The sequence below is a fragment of the Sceloporus occidentalis genome, unplaced genomic scaffold (genome assembly GCF_023333645.1).
Source record: "Sceloporus occidentalis isolate IW3139 unplaced genomic scaffold, rSceOcc1.0.p SCAF_3, whole genome shotgun sequence".
Classification (NCBI taxonomy): Eukaryota; Metazoa; Chordata; class Lepidosauria; order Squamata; family Phrynosomatidae; genus Sceloporus; species Sceloporus occidentalis.
The window spans coordinates 116,395,517-116,414,305 of record NW_028316983.1 but is presented as its reverse complement, the minus strand read 5'-3'; the positions used below and the strand labels follow the sequence as shown (position 1 = coordinate 116,414,305).

General features: G+C 43.2%; 1 protein-coding gene across 1 annotated transcript in view; it reads left to right on the top strand.

Annotated features, from left to right (window-relative positions):
• Positions 1-18,789, top strand: part of XPR1 (xenotropic and polytropic retrovirus receptor 1) — a 133,332-nt gene that overhangs the window by 41,321 nt on the left and 73,222 nt on the right. The window contains exon 3 of the mRNA XM_089515910.1: positions 16,586-16,687. Within this exon, the coding sequence (XP_089372036.1) occupies positions 16,586-16,687 (102 nt within the window). The remainder of the gene's footprint in view (positions 1-16,585; positions 16,688-18,789) is intronic.

The following is an 18,789-nucleotide window of genomic DNA, read 5'->3' as shown; positions in this document are numbered from 1 at the left end:
TGCAAAGGGTTTACAATAGTGATAGCATCTTCCATTGCTCTCCCCCCCCCCCCCAGCACTTGCTGACTGCAAAGGGAAACAGAGACAGCTGCCAACCTGATGGTTTTAAAATTCCCTGCAAAATGAATTTTTTAAAAAATTTAAAATTATTTCCTTAGAACTTTATTACCTTTCTGTCCTGATGTAAAGCTGAGAACAAAACGAAATGCTGTTGTGCAATTAATTGCCGGAAATAGTACTTTCAGTGATATGGATGTGAAGGTGGAAATCTGAGTACTTGGCAGTGCAATATGCAAGACATTCTTAAAGTAGAAAGTCATCAATGCCAACCTGAGATTTGAGAACAGACTGTTCTGTTTTGATAGATCTTGTTACTTGTGACCAAGAATTTGTATGCTCCGTGACACGGTGAAGGATTCCAGCTGATTGCACAGACCTTTTTATTTATTTAAATATTTTAAAGCTACTCCACATCCTTACTAATACAATACCAGCATACTACTTCAATTACAAACCAGAAAAATACTGTTTTGGTTATTTCCATGCCTATTCACGAAAGTATAATATGAATGACTTGTCTTTTGAAGAAAAGACATGTACATGCTCACACTTGCATACTGTCATGTAAAAATTAATAATCTGTAGTAATTTTGAGACGAAACTGAGAAAAAGAAATTTCTAGCATAAGCTTTTAGGGACTGGAATCCACTGGCATTTAATGGACTGAAGTCTATGTAAGCTTATGCTAGAAGCTTCTGAGAAATTGGAGACTTAGTTGGTCTCCAGAGTTCTACAGGCTTCCTTTATAACTGTTTATCGTATAAAATGTGCAAGTTTTAACATCAGCAAATTTTTAAAATAAAAAAAAATCTTCACCTACTATTAAAGGTGTGACATTACAGAGATAGAATTTTATATATTTATTTGATTTCTATGCCACCTTTCTCCCTTGAAAGGGACCCAAGGTGGCTCAAAGTGTGTATTTGAGAGTCCCCCCCCCCCCTGTTTTTATCTTGCTCTGTGGCCCATGTACCTTTTCCTAATGTAGACAAGGACATGCGGTGCAGAAATAAAATTTTATTGATACTTGCTTATAAGCAGATTATTTTTGTTCATTATATCCCCCTGCTTTCATCTCGTAGAGTTGTGATACTCAAAGAGATGTGTTGTCGACATCAGATCACATTTAAAAAATTTTTTTAGCACCATAGTATAAATCCTTATCGGGAACTCAGTTCTTGGTTAAATATGGCACATAATTTACAGCCTGCCTGCAGAGGGAACTGTGAAAACCTTATGAACAACTTGATGTGGGAAAAAATGTTTGTAGAATAATTGTTGGCTAGCTCCTGCCCTACTTTTTCATTGTACACTGATTATTTAATGTTCAAGTTCAGTAGAGCAAGCAGGAGTTTGTTGTAGCACTTCTTGTATTTCTGTTTTCTATCCCATAACTGGGTTGGCCAGAGACAGGCAACATCAGATTCTAAATAGGCCATTCAGCATTACTAGAGCAAGTGGACAGTTTTAGGTTGTGTCTTGGCATTAAAAGTGTGTGAACGAAACCGTTTCATTCTGAGAAAATCGTACAAGATATTATATACTAGATACTATATCTTGGTGCACTGTTTTGCTTTTTCCAGCTTTTTGTCAAATGGGACTTCATTTAAATAGTGAGATACCTGTTGGGGTGGTAATCTAGCTATTTGTAAACAGGGTTATACAGTGAAATGTTCTATTAAAACATTACTGAAGTAGGTTGTTCTACTGTCATTCTTACTCTTTCCTATTTGTTGAGATGATTCAACATGCATAATAAGCTAGTACAAAACTTTTTAGGCAGTACTTTGCCACTTCATTATGCAGGTTTGAATGAGCAATGAGTTTAGTGGACAACCCAGAATTAATTGTAGCAATTAACAGTACCCCAGGGATACTGAGATGTCATTGTGTTTTTGACTTTTGTGTGCTGCGAGATGGCTAATGTCACAGCATTCTTCATTTCTATTGATGCATTATTACAGCTTCTCTCATTCTTTTGGATTTCTGTTAACTGCAATAGAAATAACAAGCTAAAAGAGGGCATGATTGCTGTAAACCAGCAATTGAAGAAGTCGGCACAAGCTTTCTATAATCTGGTTAATGCAGTTGATGGAGTTTAGCACTAAAAGACATCTTAGATACCGCTCTCTCGTGCACAGAGCCATCCATTAGGGGGACGGAAGAGTAGAGGCATTGCTAGGGATGGGGTGGGGTGATTCATATTGTGGATAGATCATTGCTGTCACTAGCATTGGTGTCACCCAATGCAGTAGCTTGTGGTGTCACCCCATGGAACTCCTTCCATACCAGACAATACAGAATCTTTACTAATGTTCTTTGTACAGTGAACCTGGACCCTTGGTATTCGCTGGGGTTTGGTTCCAGTACTCCCTTTGGAAAGCAAAATCTGGATGCTCAAGCCCCGTGAAATACAGTGGCATAGTAAAATGGTGTCCCTTATATGAAATGGCAAAATCAAGGTTTATTTTTTTGGAATGCATATATTTTTTTTGAACATTTTCAAGCCATGGATGCTTGAATCAGTGGATAAAAAATATGTGGAATCTCTAGGTCCTCGAGTGCAATTCTGTGGTCAACATCTGCCAGACATTGACCACAGAATTGCTCTGGAGGAGCTACAAATGCCTAGTGGAGTGTTCTCTCGAGGAATCTCTGGATTATTCAGTGTGACTTTTGGTTAAACTTGACCATAGAATTGTGCTGGAGGATCTAGATATTCCTAGAGAGAACATACAGGTATTAATAAAATCCTTGAATAATCAAATCTGCAAAAGTCAAAGCTGCAAATGTGGAGGGATGAGTGTATTCATTCTGCAGTTGCAGGAAAAAATATATTTTTGGACTAACTCCCAGAAAAACCTGTTAACATGCTCAAGTCTTGCTTCATTCATAAACATCAACACATTATATGCTTATCTGTTATCACTCCCCTCTCTCACACATACAGAGTAAGTATGGTTCCATGTTGATTAGGTTTCAGAAAGACCCATATGTGGAGGGAAAGTCTCCCCTTGTCTCCCATTCCCCCCATTCATAAAAGACTGCTACCTCCTCCCCAACAGTTAAGATTATAAAGGCACCCTGAAAAAACTGCTTCTCTATCTGGATCTTTCTAGGCCAGTGATTCTCAAGCTATCTGATGGAGCTGGGGCTGGCACCATGTTCGTGACCATTGTGACTACAATTGTTTCTATCTGTCCTGGAAATTTAACAGGGACTGGCAGCTGATGACTCATAGAGTGATCCTGGTTACTTTGATCCCTACTTTAAGTATTCTAGGCTTTACACATTCACACAAATGATAAACACACTCCTGTGGTGGGTGCCAGTCTAAAAGAACAACTTTTGAAAACTGCCCCTTTGTTTGGTAAACCCAGCCTCTCACAAATCTAATGCCCCAACCAGCATGGCCAAATAGTTGGGGATAATGGGAACTGCAGTCCAAAACTTCACAAGGGGGCTCATTTTGGGGGGGGGGGGTGGGAGGGATGAAAGCTAGATTGCTCTATGCCTACAAAAAAGTAGAAAGCTAGAAAGATGAGAAGCTGCCACTACCTCATAAAAAAGAGGGGGGGCAGATTAACCCTGATCCTTCAACCCAGAGGATCTTCCTTTGAACCTCTTGGCAGGCGCTCAAAGGAGACAGCAATTGCTCAGGCTTGACCTAGAAAAAAGAAAAAAGAAAATAATAAATAGGTGAAAGGATCAGAGGCAAAACTGGATCAGCTTTAGGACCCAGCAAATAAGGAAGATGCTCAGACCAAAGAAGAATGTACTGGAGCTCTGTCCCACCTCTCAAGGGAGCCAGAGAGAAGATTCATATACAGCAGCAACAGCAAACAAACTGGGGGGGGGGGGGGGGCAGGCCACCTGCAGGGCTGTAGTAGCAATCGGTCAGGGCAAGAACAGCCTCTTGCTTCTCTTGTCATAGTGCCTCTTGCAAGGTGGTGCATGTATCTGTGTGTGTGTGCCTGCCTGCCTGCCTGGTGTGTGAATGTGTTTTTGATTTTTTCTGCCAACTGGGAAGAGAGCAGTGGGTGTGGCAGAAGGAGACATGGCAGGAGCAGCAGGCCCTTCCTCTCCTGCTCACGTTGCCGCCACCCCCATCCTCACCCAGTTGCCTGGCACACCATTGCCTGCCTTGCTGTCCTCTCCTTCCCGCTGCCCTCTCCTGTGCTCCCTTCTGGGGAAAGGAATGTGTGCCCACCACTGCTGCTGCTGTCTCCTGCTCTGTGCTGACCCCACTAGCAGCTCTGTCAGACCTAGAATGGTCTGCCAGGTTGCGGCAGCAGCCCAGCCTCACCAGCAGCTGCAGCGGATGGCCAGAAGAGGTGTCCTGGATGGCAGAGGGGAGTGCCTGGGGGTCTTGAGATGGACAGTGAGTGACTACCTTGACACTGTCATCCTCCTCTGGTCATGTCACAAAGTGCAGTCCACACCCACTTTCTCCCCCCAGTGATGCCACTAGGATAGATTGTAAGTGATGGACTGTAAACACTTTGCCACTTTAGAGGAGATCCATGGTATAATCCCATTCTTTCACCTGTTTTGCAAGTGGTTTGCTTTTTTTTTTTAGAACAATAGACTTGTATGTGATTAACACACATTAGTTAACGGGTAGTTGACTAAAAATTAAATGCATTACAGTAACTATAGTATTACCCTATAGCACTTTATATAATCCTTTCCGTTTGCAGAGTCTAAAACTCAGTTATGCCAGTAAACTGATCATAATTGTCTCCAAAGCACTGAATAGCTAAATACCGAGTGCCATTAAGGTCTTGCATCTTAGAGATTTATTTATTTGCTTATATCCTGCCTTTCTCCCAATATTGGGTGGCAGTAAAATTTAAAAACAATGCAAAACATTTTAAAAAGTACAAATACCAGTTTAAAAACAATTAAACAATTTAAAAAGTAAAAACAGTTACACATTAAAGACATTTAAATGTATTACAAACTATATAAAAACCTTGGTCTGACTTGCACAACATTTAAAAGCCCAACTCTCATCAGTTTAAAAAGCCCAACAGTCCAAACGTGTTTTTACCTGCAGCCAAAAGGAGAGCAGGGATGGGACCATCCAGCCCTGCCTTGTTTTCTCTGGCATAAAGTCTTGAAATGATGCACCTATATATCCTTTTAGTGTCAGTGGCTTAATATGCCCTAGCTCCGTGATGGTGAACCTATGGCATGCGTGCCAGAGATGGCACGCAAAGCCATTTACCCCGGCACGCGGAGGGCGAGGGGAGGAGGAAGAAGAGCCATGCAGCTCTTTCTCCCCCTTCCTGACCCTCCCTGGTTTAAGCTGCTCCTCCAGAGGTAGCTGAAGGCTGAGGAGGAGGAAGAGAACTGAGCTAAGTTTTAAATGGAACATGTATAAGAAGTGGGAAAATGGGGAAATCACCAAAGGGGAATTCAAACAAATAGCTAGCCTGTGTAGAGGCAGATTGAGGCTGGGGAAGGGGCACACACCTCTTCCTCCTCCCCCTTCCCAACCCTCCCCGGCCTCAGGCTGCTTCTTTGGAGGTAGCTGAAGGCCGAGGATGGCCTTGAGGAGGGAGAGGTGTGTGCCTCTTCCTTCCCCTTCCCCTTCCCCAGCCTCAATCTGCCTCTCCAGAAGCTGAAGACTGGGGAGAGTGTGGGGAGAGGAGGAGGAAGAGGCGTCTGCCTCCTCCTCCTCCTCCTTCCCTCTCCCACCGGGCCTTCAGCTGTCTTTGGAGAGGCAACTGAAGGCCCAGGAGGACGGGAGGAAGACGTCCGGTCCCAGAAGTCCTGCCTCCGAAGGGGAGAAGTCCCAGCACCAGGTAATACCCAGTGCAGGAAGTACAGTCGGCCCTCCTTATACGCGGATTTGCCATCCGCAGATGGCAAATCGGGAAATTGTCCCCAATGGGGACGCGCGTGCACGCGCGCCGCCATTAGGGACAATTTCCTTCTCCTCCCTCCCTTCCCTTGCTTCTCCTTACTTATCTTCTCGGCGCAGCGGCTTGGCCTCCGCCGCCGCCGCTGCGGGGGAAGCCAGGTAGCAGCGGCGGCGGCGGAGGCCAAGCCTCGGCTTCCTTGCCGCCGCCGTGCAAGGGCACGATGGCGGTGCTGGAGGCCTCTTGGCCCCCAACAGCACTGCCACTGGGCCTTTGCCACAGCGGCGGCGAGGGAGGAGGGCTACCACGCCGGAGGCCTTTAAGGCCTCCCTCGCCGGCATCCGGCCTCCTCCAGGGGGAGGTGGTGGGTGTTGGTGCTGGAGGCCAAGAGGCCCCAGCACCGATACCTGGCCTTTCCGTGGCCACGGAGGCCTGGAGGAGCCCGGGTGCTGGCGCTGGAGGCCTTGAAGGCCTCTGGCGCTGCTGCCCTCCACGCCTCCTCTTCCTCACCTCCGCGCCTTTTTTTGGAAGAGGAGGCGCGGAGGGCAGCAGCGCCAGAGGCCTTCAAGGCCTCCAGCGCCAGCACCCGGGCTCCTCTGGGCCTCCGCGGCCAAGGAAGGGGCGGGTGTCAGTGCTGGGGCCTCTTGGCCTCCAGCACCGACACCCGCCCCTTCCGCAGAGGCCTGGAGGAGGCCGGGTGTGGGTGCTGGAGGCCTTGCAGGCCTCCGGCGCTGCTGCCCTCCGCGCCTCCTCTTCCAAAAAAAGGCGCGGAGGTGAGGAAGAGGAGGCGCGGAGAGCAGCAGCAGCAGAGGCCTGCGAGGCCTCCAGTACCCACACCCGGGCTCCTCCAGGCCTCCGCGGCCACGGAAGGGCCAGGTATCGGTGCTGGGGCCTCTTGGCCTCCAGCACCGACACCCGCCCCTTCCGCAGCAGCGGCGGCCTGGAGGAGGCCGGATGCCGGTGCGGGAGGCCTTAAAGGCCTCCGGCGCGGCAGCCCTCCTCCCTCGCCGCCGCTGTGGCAAAGGCCCGGTGGCGGTGCTGTTGGGGGCCAAGAGGCCTCCAGCACCGCCATCGCGCCCTTGCACGGCGGCGGCAAGGAAGCCGAGGCTTGGCCTCCGCCGCCGCCGCTGCCACCCGGCTTCCCCCGCAGCGGCAGATGCGGAGGCCAAGCCGCTGCGCCGAGAAGGTAAGTAAGGGGAAGGGAAGGGACGGAGGCAGGGAGGGAAGGGAGGAGGGAAGCGAGGGAGTTGAGGGAGAAGGAACTTTTGCCCCAATGGCGGCGCATATGCAGATTTTGTTATACGCGGGGGGGGGGTCCGGAACGGATCCCCCGCGTATAACAAGGACCCACTGTACTTTTAGTTTGGGCATTCGGCCCCTAAAAGACTTGCTGTCACTGCCCTAGCCTATGACTTGGCTGCAGACAAAATTGTTGCAAAATTGAATGAAAGTGGCAACAATATCTGAAAGGAAATATTGTGTTGATGGTGTGCATGCATCTGGGGGATTGCAGTTCAGTCAATAAGGAAATCAAGAACATTAAAACCAACTCAGGCAAAATCTGTATGGAGTCAAAAAGTCAAATCTGGGCCACTCAGTCTTAAAAACAAGGTAAGGAATTTGGCAGAACCACAAGATTTTGTTCTTCCTGGAGGCTTTCCATTCTGTGGACAACTTTTTTTTCTAGTTCTTTTCCTTTTAATATCTTTGCAGACATGTGGGGGTTGTTTACAGTCTGCTTTTGTATCTGAAACAATGGCCTGTTACAGACTGCCAAAATAAAGCTGCTTCGGGTCTCTTTGGAGGTATGCTAGTTAAATGATGCATGGGTCCTAAGAGTCCGGCGGTCGCGCCAAAGCCACACTCCATTCCTAAGCACTGGAGTGCAGCTTTGTTGCAGCTTCCGGATTCTTAGGATGCATGCATCATTTAAACAGCATACCTCCAAAGAGACCCGAAGCAGCTTTATTTTGGCAGTCTGTAACAGGCCAATATGAGCAAACAATTCATTTCTCCAAAACAACATTTTTCCTTCTTTGTTCTTAGCTGAGTATTTCAGTTGGTTTCACTACCCAGAAATGTTGTTCCCTGTGAATTTTAAAAAGGGTTTATCAGTGCAATCAAAATTATTATTTCTTTGTGGAACTTGAATTTGAGTCCTTGGCGTACTATTTTCTACTTAAGGAAACACTTTTATTTCCTCTCCCCCAAGCTCTTTCATAAACTAATATAGGTACACAAGATATGTGTCTGCTTACAGTGTTTTTCCTGTAATATTAGTAGAGACAAGTAGCACAACTCCTGTGCTGTAAACTAACAATGAGCAGTTTTCAAGCTAGTGGGATGAACTTAGGGTTTTACTAGAATACTAGTTTCCATCTACTGAAGCTGGTTCAAAAGAAGTGCAATTAGAATTGAAGAGTGCCACACAAAATAACTTGTTTTGAATGCCAGATCTGACAGATTTCCTTCCCCGGTCCTAGAGTACCTATCGCTAGTACAGTCGGCCCTTCTTATACACCAGTGGTTCCCAACCTTCCTAATGCTGTGACCCTTTAATACAGTTCCTCATGTTGTGGTGACCCAAACCCATGAAATTATTTTCGTTGCTACTTCATAACTGTAATTAAATAGGTGTTTTCCAATGGTCTTAGGCGACCCCAAAAGGGGTCCCGACCCACAGGTTGGGAACAACTGTTATACACAGATTTTTTATACATGGATTCAAGCATCCACGGTTTTAAAAAGTTCAAAATAGGTATAAATTTAAATATCAAACCTTGATTTTCCATTTTTATAAGGGGCAGCATTTTGCTATGTCATTATATTTAATGGGACCTGAGCATACACGGATTTTGTTGTACACGGGAGATCTTGGAACCAAACCCCAGCGTATAACAAGGGTCCACTGTACCTCCATTTTCTCTGGATCCAATTTGAGGTTTTTTCCCCCTCTTCCAGCCCATTACCGACTCCAGGCAAGCATTCAGAGGAGAGATGCCATCTTTAGTCACTGTAGCAGTCAGAGGCATAGAGAAGCATATTTGGGTGTCATCAGCGTACTGATAACACCCAAATATGTCTCCAGATGATCTCTCCCAGTGGCTTCATGTAAATGTTAAGCAGCGTTGGAGACAGGATGGTGCCCAGAGGGATGCCAGATGTCAGTTCTCTTTTGGAAGAGCAGCTGTCCCCCAGCATTACCATCGGGAATCTGTCCGAGAGGTAGGAATGGAGCCACTGGAGCGCAGTACCTCCAATTCCTAATTCCCTTAGGTATTCCAGAAGGATACCATGGTCTATGGTATCGAATGCCGCTGAGATGTCCAAGAGCACCAACAGGGTCACACTTCCCCTGTCAATGCCCAGACAGAGATTATCGACTAAGGCGGTCATGGCAGTCTCAACTCCGTATCCCGCCCTGAAGCCGGTTTGAAATGGGTCCAGGTAATTGGCTTCATCCAAGACAACCGGGAGTTGGAAGGCAACTACCCTCTTGATCACTTTGCCCAAAAATGGTAGAATGGAGACCAGTCTATAATTGTTTCTCACCAGGGGTCCAGGGTGTTTTTATTAAAAAGTAGTTTGACCACTGCATGTTTTAATTTGTATGGAAATTTCCCCTCCATGAAGGATGCATTAATTATGGATTGTAATAATGTTCTTACTGCAGCCCCACCCTGGACGGTCAACCATGATGGGCAAGGATCGAGAGGGCACGTTGTCTTCCTTACCTTCTCAAGAAGCTTGTCCTCTTCATGACCCCAAATGCTCTTTCACTTCAGTAGTGTAATTCATAGAGGCAGACGGATTTGGTTTTTGAAGAAGAGTTAGACATCCTTTCCATTATACTATAAATCACCCAAAGATCATAGATTCAGTTTACCTTCTGCATATCTTACTTGCATTTTTGTGTGTCCCTATGTGTTATTTAGTAGGTACAGTTTTACCCTGCATTTCCTACAGCAAGCTCAGAATGGTATAGATGAGTTTCCTCTTCTTATTCTTAAAACAATCTTGTGAGACTGGGAGAGAGTGAGTGTCATGGCTCAATACGGAACCTATATTTCTCAAGTCCCAATCCTGTACTCATTCCATGACACCACACAGCCTATTCATATATTGTTCATGCTGTTGTTGTAAAGTTTGTGTACTGGTACACTAAATAATCTTCAGTGGTTTCAAACTCTGATTCTTACCTTGTCCTAGAACATATCTGATTCTTCTACTTGTGTCTTTCACTTTCTCCTTCACCACACATTAAACAATAACCTTTATTTTTGTTGGTACTGTCATCCATAGAATCATATAATTGGAGGAGACCAACGAGTCCCCCCCCCCCCCCGCAATCACTATCTTGTGAATCTTTAATTTTAGTTTGTTTGTTATGTTTGGGAGCTTTCCTTCTTCCCATTCTTTGCACATGTAGCTAGGATTTATAGCTAGATTTAGCCTGATTCATAGCAGATCAATAATCTCACTTCTGTATTCCTTTGTCTTGCAGTATAACTTTTTTTTCTTTCTTTTTTTCTTTCTGTTTTTTTTGGGGGGTGGTAATTATAGTAATGGTGTTTTTTTGAATCTCACATGATTTTGTTTACTCACCATTGACTATTATTTATGCTTTCTGTAGAGCCAACAAGGAAGAAGAATGTTCTGGGATCCAGTCATATCCCAGAATGACTCAGAAGGATACTTTGATCAATAACAAAACACAACAATAAATAAATAAAAATAAAATAAAATTAGCTGAACCTATCAGGTGCCACACCTTGGTCTCAGTGAAGATCATCCACCAAGGCAACCCAAGATATAAAGCCTGAAACTATACTGCAAGGATATAGGTCAGATAGCCCTGTTTAAACATTTGAAGGGATGTCATATTGAGGAGGGAGCAAGCTTGTTTTCTGCTGCTCCAGAGACTAGGACCCAGAGCAATGGATGCAAGCTGCAGGAAAAGAGATTCCACCTCAACATTAGGAGGAACTTCCTGACAGTAAGGGCAGTTCGAAAGTGGAACAAACTCCCTCGAAGTGTAGTGGAGTCTCCTTCCTTAGACGTCTTCAAACAGAGGCTGGATGGCCATCTGTCGGGGATGCTTTAATTGTGATTTCCTGCATGGCAGGGGGTTGGACTGGATGGCCCTTGTGGTCTCTTCCAACTCTACAATTCTATGATTCTATGATTCTATGACTGGATCCCAGGACATTCTTCTTCCATGTTGTCTCTATAGAAATAGAAGATAAGGATGCCTATTGTCACCATTTTTGATTATTTTTGTACTTGAAATACTAATAGAGATATAAAACAATTATATCAACTAAACTATAAACAACAAGATAAGGCAAGATGAAAAAAACTGGAGCATAAAGATTAAAAAAGAAGTATATAATTTAAGGGAATTTACAGATGTCTGGGTGATATCTCTGGAAAGCCCTTTATAATACAGTATGTGGAAAATCTTAATAACAAGTATAAAAAAAGACATTATTTTATCCATCTGGTTGGATCTGTTTCCACATTACAACATCTGAGAGATACCACAAAGCCTGCAATGTTGATTGATTTTCCTCAGATGCCCTATCTGTGGGCAAACACTAAAAATAATAAATTAGAAGAGAAAAAGAGTTTCTTTTGAAAGCTGTAACTAGGTACTTTTTGAAAACTCTACCATCGTCATGGAACAGCTTAACCCAGGGCCAGCTTTTTGGCAGCGTGGAAAGGCTTTTGCATCCTTGTCCCTGCTCTTTGAACAAAATAAATGCACAGTAGCCTTGGGCAACACAACTCCAGCACAGTTAGGTTATTGAACTATAGAGACAGTAAAGAGACATCTTTTGTGGGCAGATTATCTTGCTTGTACTTTAGTTTGGCTCCAGTAAATAGGTATCTGTGTGAAACTGGATTAAAAATTGAATTATGAAGAGCTTTTGTACAGTTTAGCTTTAATTTAAGCCAGCTCTATTAGCTGTTTACTGCATATAGTTATGCAGTAGCTATTACTATAAAATCAGAGCTTTGCTTTGCTTTGTATTGAACCCCCCCCCCCCCCGGACTGTCGGTATATGTTTGCATAAATCTGCACAGCTCATGCTATATAGTGGCAGAGAGTATGAGCTATCAAATTGGTGTACAGTATAGCTTCAATCATAACCCCACCAGAGAGCCTTGGGATAGCCACTGTTTTTCCTGCCTCGTATCCATACCCATCCGCATGTGGAAATGCATGGGACCTATCCCAAAAAATGCTGTGTGGGTATACTTGTTCAGGATGACAGTTTCTTGTATTTTTTTTTAATCTTTGAACAGTTAGCCAGTACTTTATAATCACTTAACATGCTGAGTTTGCATTCAATTCTCTTCGGGTTCTTTTTGTCTCACCAGGAGTTCAGAAATCTTTTTGCACTTCAGTAAACCAGGATTCTAATGTTACTTTATACAATTAATTTGTTTTGTTACTCATTCAAGTTGGAGAAAATGCAAGATGTTGCATTACTCATGGGGAGGGAGTAATAAGTTGCATTGCTTTTCAGTATGTTGGAAGGACTGAGTATGGTTTCTTAAATTAATTATATGCAATGTGATTGGAGGGGGTGCAGTCTATTCTTTAACTTTGTACAAGCTCCTATAGAGCATGCAGAGCATCTTCAAAACCTGCTGCTTCTTCCACTTGAAAATAATCATGGACATAACACAACCCAGGAAGTGTGGCCAGCTGCCAGCCACACTTCCTTGTGTGTCTAGAGTATTATGTTGCTTAGCGACTCCATGAAGTTGGTGGCAAAGAGCATTTGCAAAATAGAGGGCAGAACAAGGAAAGCAACAGAAAATCCCATAGTATTCAGTAATTAAATGATGACTAGTATGTGACTAGCAATCTATATTAACCCTAAGGTGCACAACTGACCATCTGTGACCCTGGAAGTGCATGGGCTCTGTTAGTTGCAATTGTGGACAACATTTTAGTGGTTTATAATTTTTTAGAAATTGCTTGATGTGATGTATAGTCTGTTATGGTAGTCTATTATTTATTTTGAAAAAAAAATGCTAATTTCATTTATTTATTTCATTTGTATGCCACCTTTCTCCCAGAAGGGATCCAAGATAGCTCACAGATTAAAAAAAACATTTAGGAAAAATTACAGTAAAAATTAAAACAGTTAATATCATCTAAAAACAGTACAAAATTACATTAAAATATGCAAAAGTTAAAAGGCATGACTAAAACACACATCCTCCATAAAAAAACATCCTGGTATGATTATATATTAAATGTCTGCTTAAATAAAAATACAGTATCTTAGTTGGGAACCGTCCAATTAAAAAGATTGTATGTACAGCGCTGTGTAAATTTACAGCGCTTTATAAATAAAGGTTAATAATAATAATAATTAGTTTGCCAATGAAAAGCAAGTGGAGAGGGGGCCAGCCTAGCCTTCAGTTGAGGCAAGATAACACACACACACACACACACACACACACACACACACACTCGTCCCTTCTTATACATAGATTTTTTTATACATGGATTCAAGCATAAACGGTTTGAAAATGTCCAAAAAAGTATAAATTTCAAATATCAAACCTTGATTTTCCATTTTTTATAAGGGACACCATTTTGCTATACCATTATATTTAATGAGACTTGAGCATACACCGATTTTGTTATACACAGGGGATCTTGGAACCAAACCCCAGCATATAACAAGGGTCCACTGTGTTCCCTTCTGTCAGCGTTCAAGAGATGAAATGTACTTTGTAATAAGGGTGTGAATGGCCCTTTCCAACCTGACTCTGGGCTTGTTCTCAGAATTATTAGTTGTGCTGACATTCAGTTTTACATTTCACTGAAAACAGAATCTTCGGATACATGAAATGTCTTTTAGTTGTTAAGTAATCATTTTATTTTTTCTGTATAATCATGAAAAGGGGCTGAGCTTTTTATATGTAATACTTTCAGAATCTTTCAGTGAGGAGTTCTTGTATTTGTATTGGCACAAAATTGCAGTGAGCACCTTACTTGATATTTATTATAATATTTTTACCCCACCTTACCATTTGGTGTGTCGAGGATGGTTAACAACACATGCATTTTAACAGTAACATCCGCCCACCCTGCCCATATATATCACTTATTAAAAATATGGGATGTGCTCCACTGGTCGAGTTTTCAAGTCAAATGCAAATAGAAAGCTTGATTAATTACATAATACAAAACATAAATACACCAGTGTTCTTAGTACTGGCAAGTATTCAAGAGCCAAATGCTTACCATTTTACAGTTCTCCAATGATGTTTACTTAGCCATCTCTGTTATCTGGGAGGCCAACCCTCTTGGGTGCACAAGGGCATGTATTTTGCATATCAGTTCTCAAATGTTACTTTAACATTGCAATCTTGTTTTTTCCACATTCCTTTGTCTCACCCATGTACAAATATCAAAGTGACATATGTCAAGGATCTTTAACCAAAGCCACAGTGCACTGCAGCAGTAACTGAGGCACTTAGTGTGTGTGGGTGGACCATCAAGAGATAATCAAGCCAATTTGTACTTTGTTGTTGTTGTCATGCCTGGGGGGGGGGGTCTATAGGGAAAGCCACTGAGAAGGCTCTCTTCTGCTTCTTAACCAGACAAGCCTAGGAGAGTGGCATGATGGAGAGCAAGTCTCGCCTCTCCCACCAAATATAACACTTGGACAGGCTCATATGGGTAGATATGGACTTTCAGATAGTCTGGACCCAAGCCAGGATCCAGGGCTTTATAGGTCATAATCAACACTTTAAATTGAGCCCAGAAACAGATCAAGAACCAGTAAGCTGTTTCAACATGGGAGTTATATGCTCCTTATAACCATCTCAGTCAGCAGTCTGGCTGCATTATTTTGGAATTTCCTTAACACCTTCCCACTGCAACAGTTAAACCAGTAGTTCTCAGACTTTTTACACCTGTCAATCCCTTTATATCTGCATGCAGCTGTTGTCCCCACCCCATGTTGAGCGCAACATGTGTGCATATTTTCATTTGCACATTTATGTATATTCATATTTTAACATTTTATAAACACACACTGTTGATGTTCTTGACTGTTAATGATGTTTTTGTGAAGCCCAGAGACAGTAATTGTCATTGCAATTTCTTCCCCCCCCCTTTTTTTTTTTTTTTTTGCACTCTGTGTAGTGATAGAGGCTGCTTCTTGCTGTTACCATAGCTGGTGGAACAGTAATTTTCATCTCCTTCTAAACATTTCATTTTCAAAACAAATACTGTTCATTTTATAATAATACTTTTAGAAGGATTGAAGAGGAACAAACAACGCAGAGAGGAGATGCCCTTACTTCCCTTTCCCACCTTGGCACCATGATGCCTCCTTTCTCTCAGGCTGCTCCCACAGCACTTTTGCCGCTGAATTGAAAGCCTTCCCCCATACATACCACTGCCTGGAATGATGATCCTGAAGGATATTTCTGCAGCAGTGGCATCACCCTAGAAGGTGTAGGGGGAAGCCTTGTACACTGGTAGTGGATGTGACGAAGGTCTCATGAGACTGAGGTGCAGGCGTTACAGTGCCAAGGTGAGAAAAGGAGGTATGGACCTCCTTTTGGCAGGAAAGTATATGGCGATAACAAGAGCAAGGGGAAAATGAGCTGCCACCACTGCCACCAACACAGCCCTGCTGTACCTCAGGCACACAGATCTCCTTTAGTGTTGTCTTCCTTCTCTCCAAAGAAGGAGGATGACATGGAAGGCCAAGCAATTTCTTGCACACACACCCCTATGAATTATTGCATGCACCCCCGAGGGTTGTGCTCAACAGTTTGTGAACCACTGAGTTAAACAGTTGCAGTGGGAAAACTTCAAAGAGAAGTACCCATTGAGGTTGAAGAATTTTTTTCCTCTGGGTGTCTGATTTTATTTTTCTTGACAATTTTTCTGTTCTGTGTGTGTGTGTGAGAGAGAGAGAGAATGATGTCAGTCTTGAACTATGATTCTGAGACCAGGGATTAAATCCCCACTCAGCCATAGAAACACATGTAGTGGCCTTGGGCAAGTCAAACACACTCATCCTCAAAGGAAGGCAATGGCAAGCCTACTCTGGCCAGATTTTGCCAAGGAAACCCTGTAGTGGTTTGAGCATTGGACTATGACTCTGGAGACTACAGTTTGAATCTTGGCCCAGCCATTACAACTCACTTAGTGATGTTGGGCAAACCATACTCTCTCAGCCTCAGAGGATGGCAATGACAAACCCGCTGTGAAAAAAAAAACTTGCCAGGAAAACCTTGTCATAAGTTGGAAACAAAGGCAACAACAACAACAAGGTTTGCCTTAGGGTTGAGATAAATTGGTGACTTCAAGGGGCACAACAACAAAGTTTGTCTTCCGGAAAAGCATTTTCACAGTTACTACTCCATAAGATTAAGGTTAAAAGTAACATTGATTTCTGTAGAGTTCAAAGATGCAGATGTGTTAGTCTGTAGAATCAGTATGTAGAGAGATCTGGTAGGAGCTTTGAGACTAACTGAAAGAAAGAAGTTGGCAGCATGAGCTTTCCTAGCCTTCAGTCTCTTTCCTCAGATACATTTACTGGATGGATTTATGTTGTCTTTATTCTTTCTCATGGATTTTGTTCATTTGTTTACTCTCTTTCCTCTTCCAGTCACAGATGAAGACACAGTGAAGAGGTATTTTGCCAAGTTTGAAGAAAAATTCTTTCAAACATGCGAGAAGGAACTTGCCAAAATAAACACATTTTATTCGGGTAAGACACATATCTTTAGCTATTGGGGGGGGGGGGGGGTGCAAGAATCTTAATCTTTGGCTTGATTGTGCTGACACTTTGGTCTGGAAACAGTGGCTTAACAATACACAGTCAATGGCGTTTATCAAACGGGGTTTTTCCAGTTCAGATCCAGGGTGATTGCGGATCAAGCAGTGCAAATTCACGTTATAACGTTAATGTATTTTCACACCTGGTTCCTTTCAATGGGAGCTCCTCCCGTGGCGCTTCCGTGGTGCTTCTGGACTGAATCCTTACTGGCTCCTCATTTGGGAGAGTCCGCTAAATAAGTGAGTTGACAGGATTCGCATTGAGGCTCACTTCGAATTCACTGCGAATTGGTCTGGTGTGGAATGATACTTTGCTTTGCTCTGGAACACCACCGCAAAACCCCTGGGTTGCAAATTTCCCATGATGCTGTGCTGCAATTTTGCCCCATTTGCTTCCGGTGCTCCCCCCTGAATGAATGCATTCATGTTTTAATGTGGATAGGAGACATTAAATTTATTATTTTAAAATAATAATAATAATAATAATAATAATAATAATAATAATAATAATAATAATAATAATAATGTTATTAGTTTGCTGAGGCACCAGAGCTCTCTGCTAGAGAAGGCTCAATGTCTCAGGACACTATAGTTCCCAGAATTCCATAGCACTGAGCGAGGATAGTTAACGTGGAGTTAAACCGGATTATCTCCCCAGTGTGGATGCAACTTAAGAGAAGGCAACTGTTACAAAGAGAAGGATTGATATAGATGAAATAGATGAGGAGACTGACAGGAGGATAGATATGGATGTGGATGAAATGGATGGGGCTCTGACACGGAGGACCTCTTTGAATTTGGCTGCCAGGGATGGGAAAATAGAAGGGAGGAAGAAAGGTGACACTGTCATTCACGTGAAAGTGGAACCAGGCTCCCTTCTTCACCCCGGAAGTGCAAAGGTTCAGGATGCCTTCAGGGCCCCACTGAGCATGCGCAAGGGTCCCAATTCGAATTGATGAATCTGCATGGTATGCACCGCTGTGGTAATACAATTTGCACTCACTCTGCTTTGCCTGAATCCGCATCACGTGACTTGTCTTGGATTCGATTCCCCCTCGATTCGGAAGGGCAACGGAAGGGCAACCAGGTGTGATAAAACACTCACGTTATAATGTCAATTCGCATTGTTCGACCCGCAGTCACCCCTGATCTTAGCTCCAATAACCTCAGTGTGATAAACGCCAATGTATTTTATAAAATCATTCTTTGCCTACTTAACCATGACTGTGAGACATCAGGGCATTTGGCTTGCTTGGCTTTTGTTTCAGCCTGCTTTGCTTATGTTTTTAGAAGTCTGTAGGGTGAGTTACTGAAGCATGCATACTCTCCATTACAGAGCTTGAGCATTTCATTAAGGTCTTTCTATTTCTTGCTCTGTAACTTGAACAGTGTTTTCCATTCAAGCTAATTATTTACAGTATTTCTAGAAGCTTTTGGGGTTCAAACTGCCATACTGTTAAGGCAGGGCCTTTCTGTGGTTGTGGGGTAGCATCTGAATGCCTCTCTAGGTACTCTGGATTTTTAAATAAGCTGTGCAAGTGATATCATGAGTGCTTAAGAAGCATGTGGATCTTTGTGGGATGTAAGACTCACTTTAGTCTGAAATTAAAATTAGGTTCTGAGTTTATGGAGTAAAAACCCAAAGGGTTTAAGATTGCCATATTTTCTGAAGAATGTACATGAGGCAAAACTTTTAGATAATACAGTTGAATATTTCAGATATTCAAGTCATTTATACTTCATTGAATTATTTCTCATTTGATTTAAGCTTTGGATGGAACCACAAAGCTAGCTAAAATTTCCATCATTTTGTCAGTCAGCCTTTTAGGCAGGTGGCTGGGTTCCTTGGGAACATTGTGGAAGTTCAGTTTCAGTCAGAAGTTTTTTTCTTTATCCTTTACCTGACACCAAGTTGGAATATGATGAGCAAGTCTGATTAGTTTATAGGTGAAACCTTCTGATCTTGCTGCTGTGCTAACAGAAGAGGGGAGTGTAAGAGCCTAAGGATGGCACGTTACAGACGGGCCCATGAGG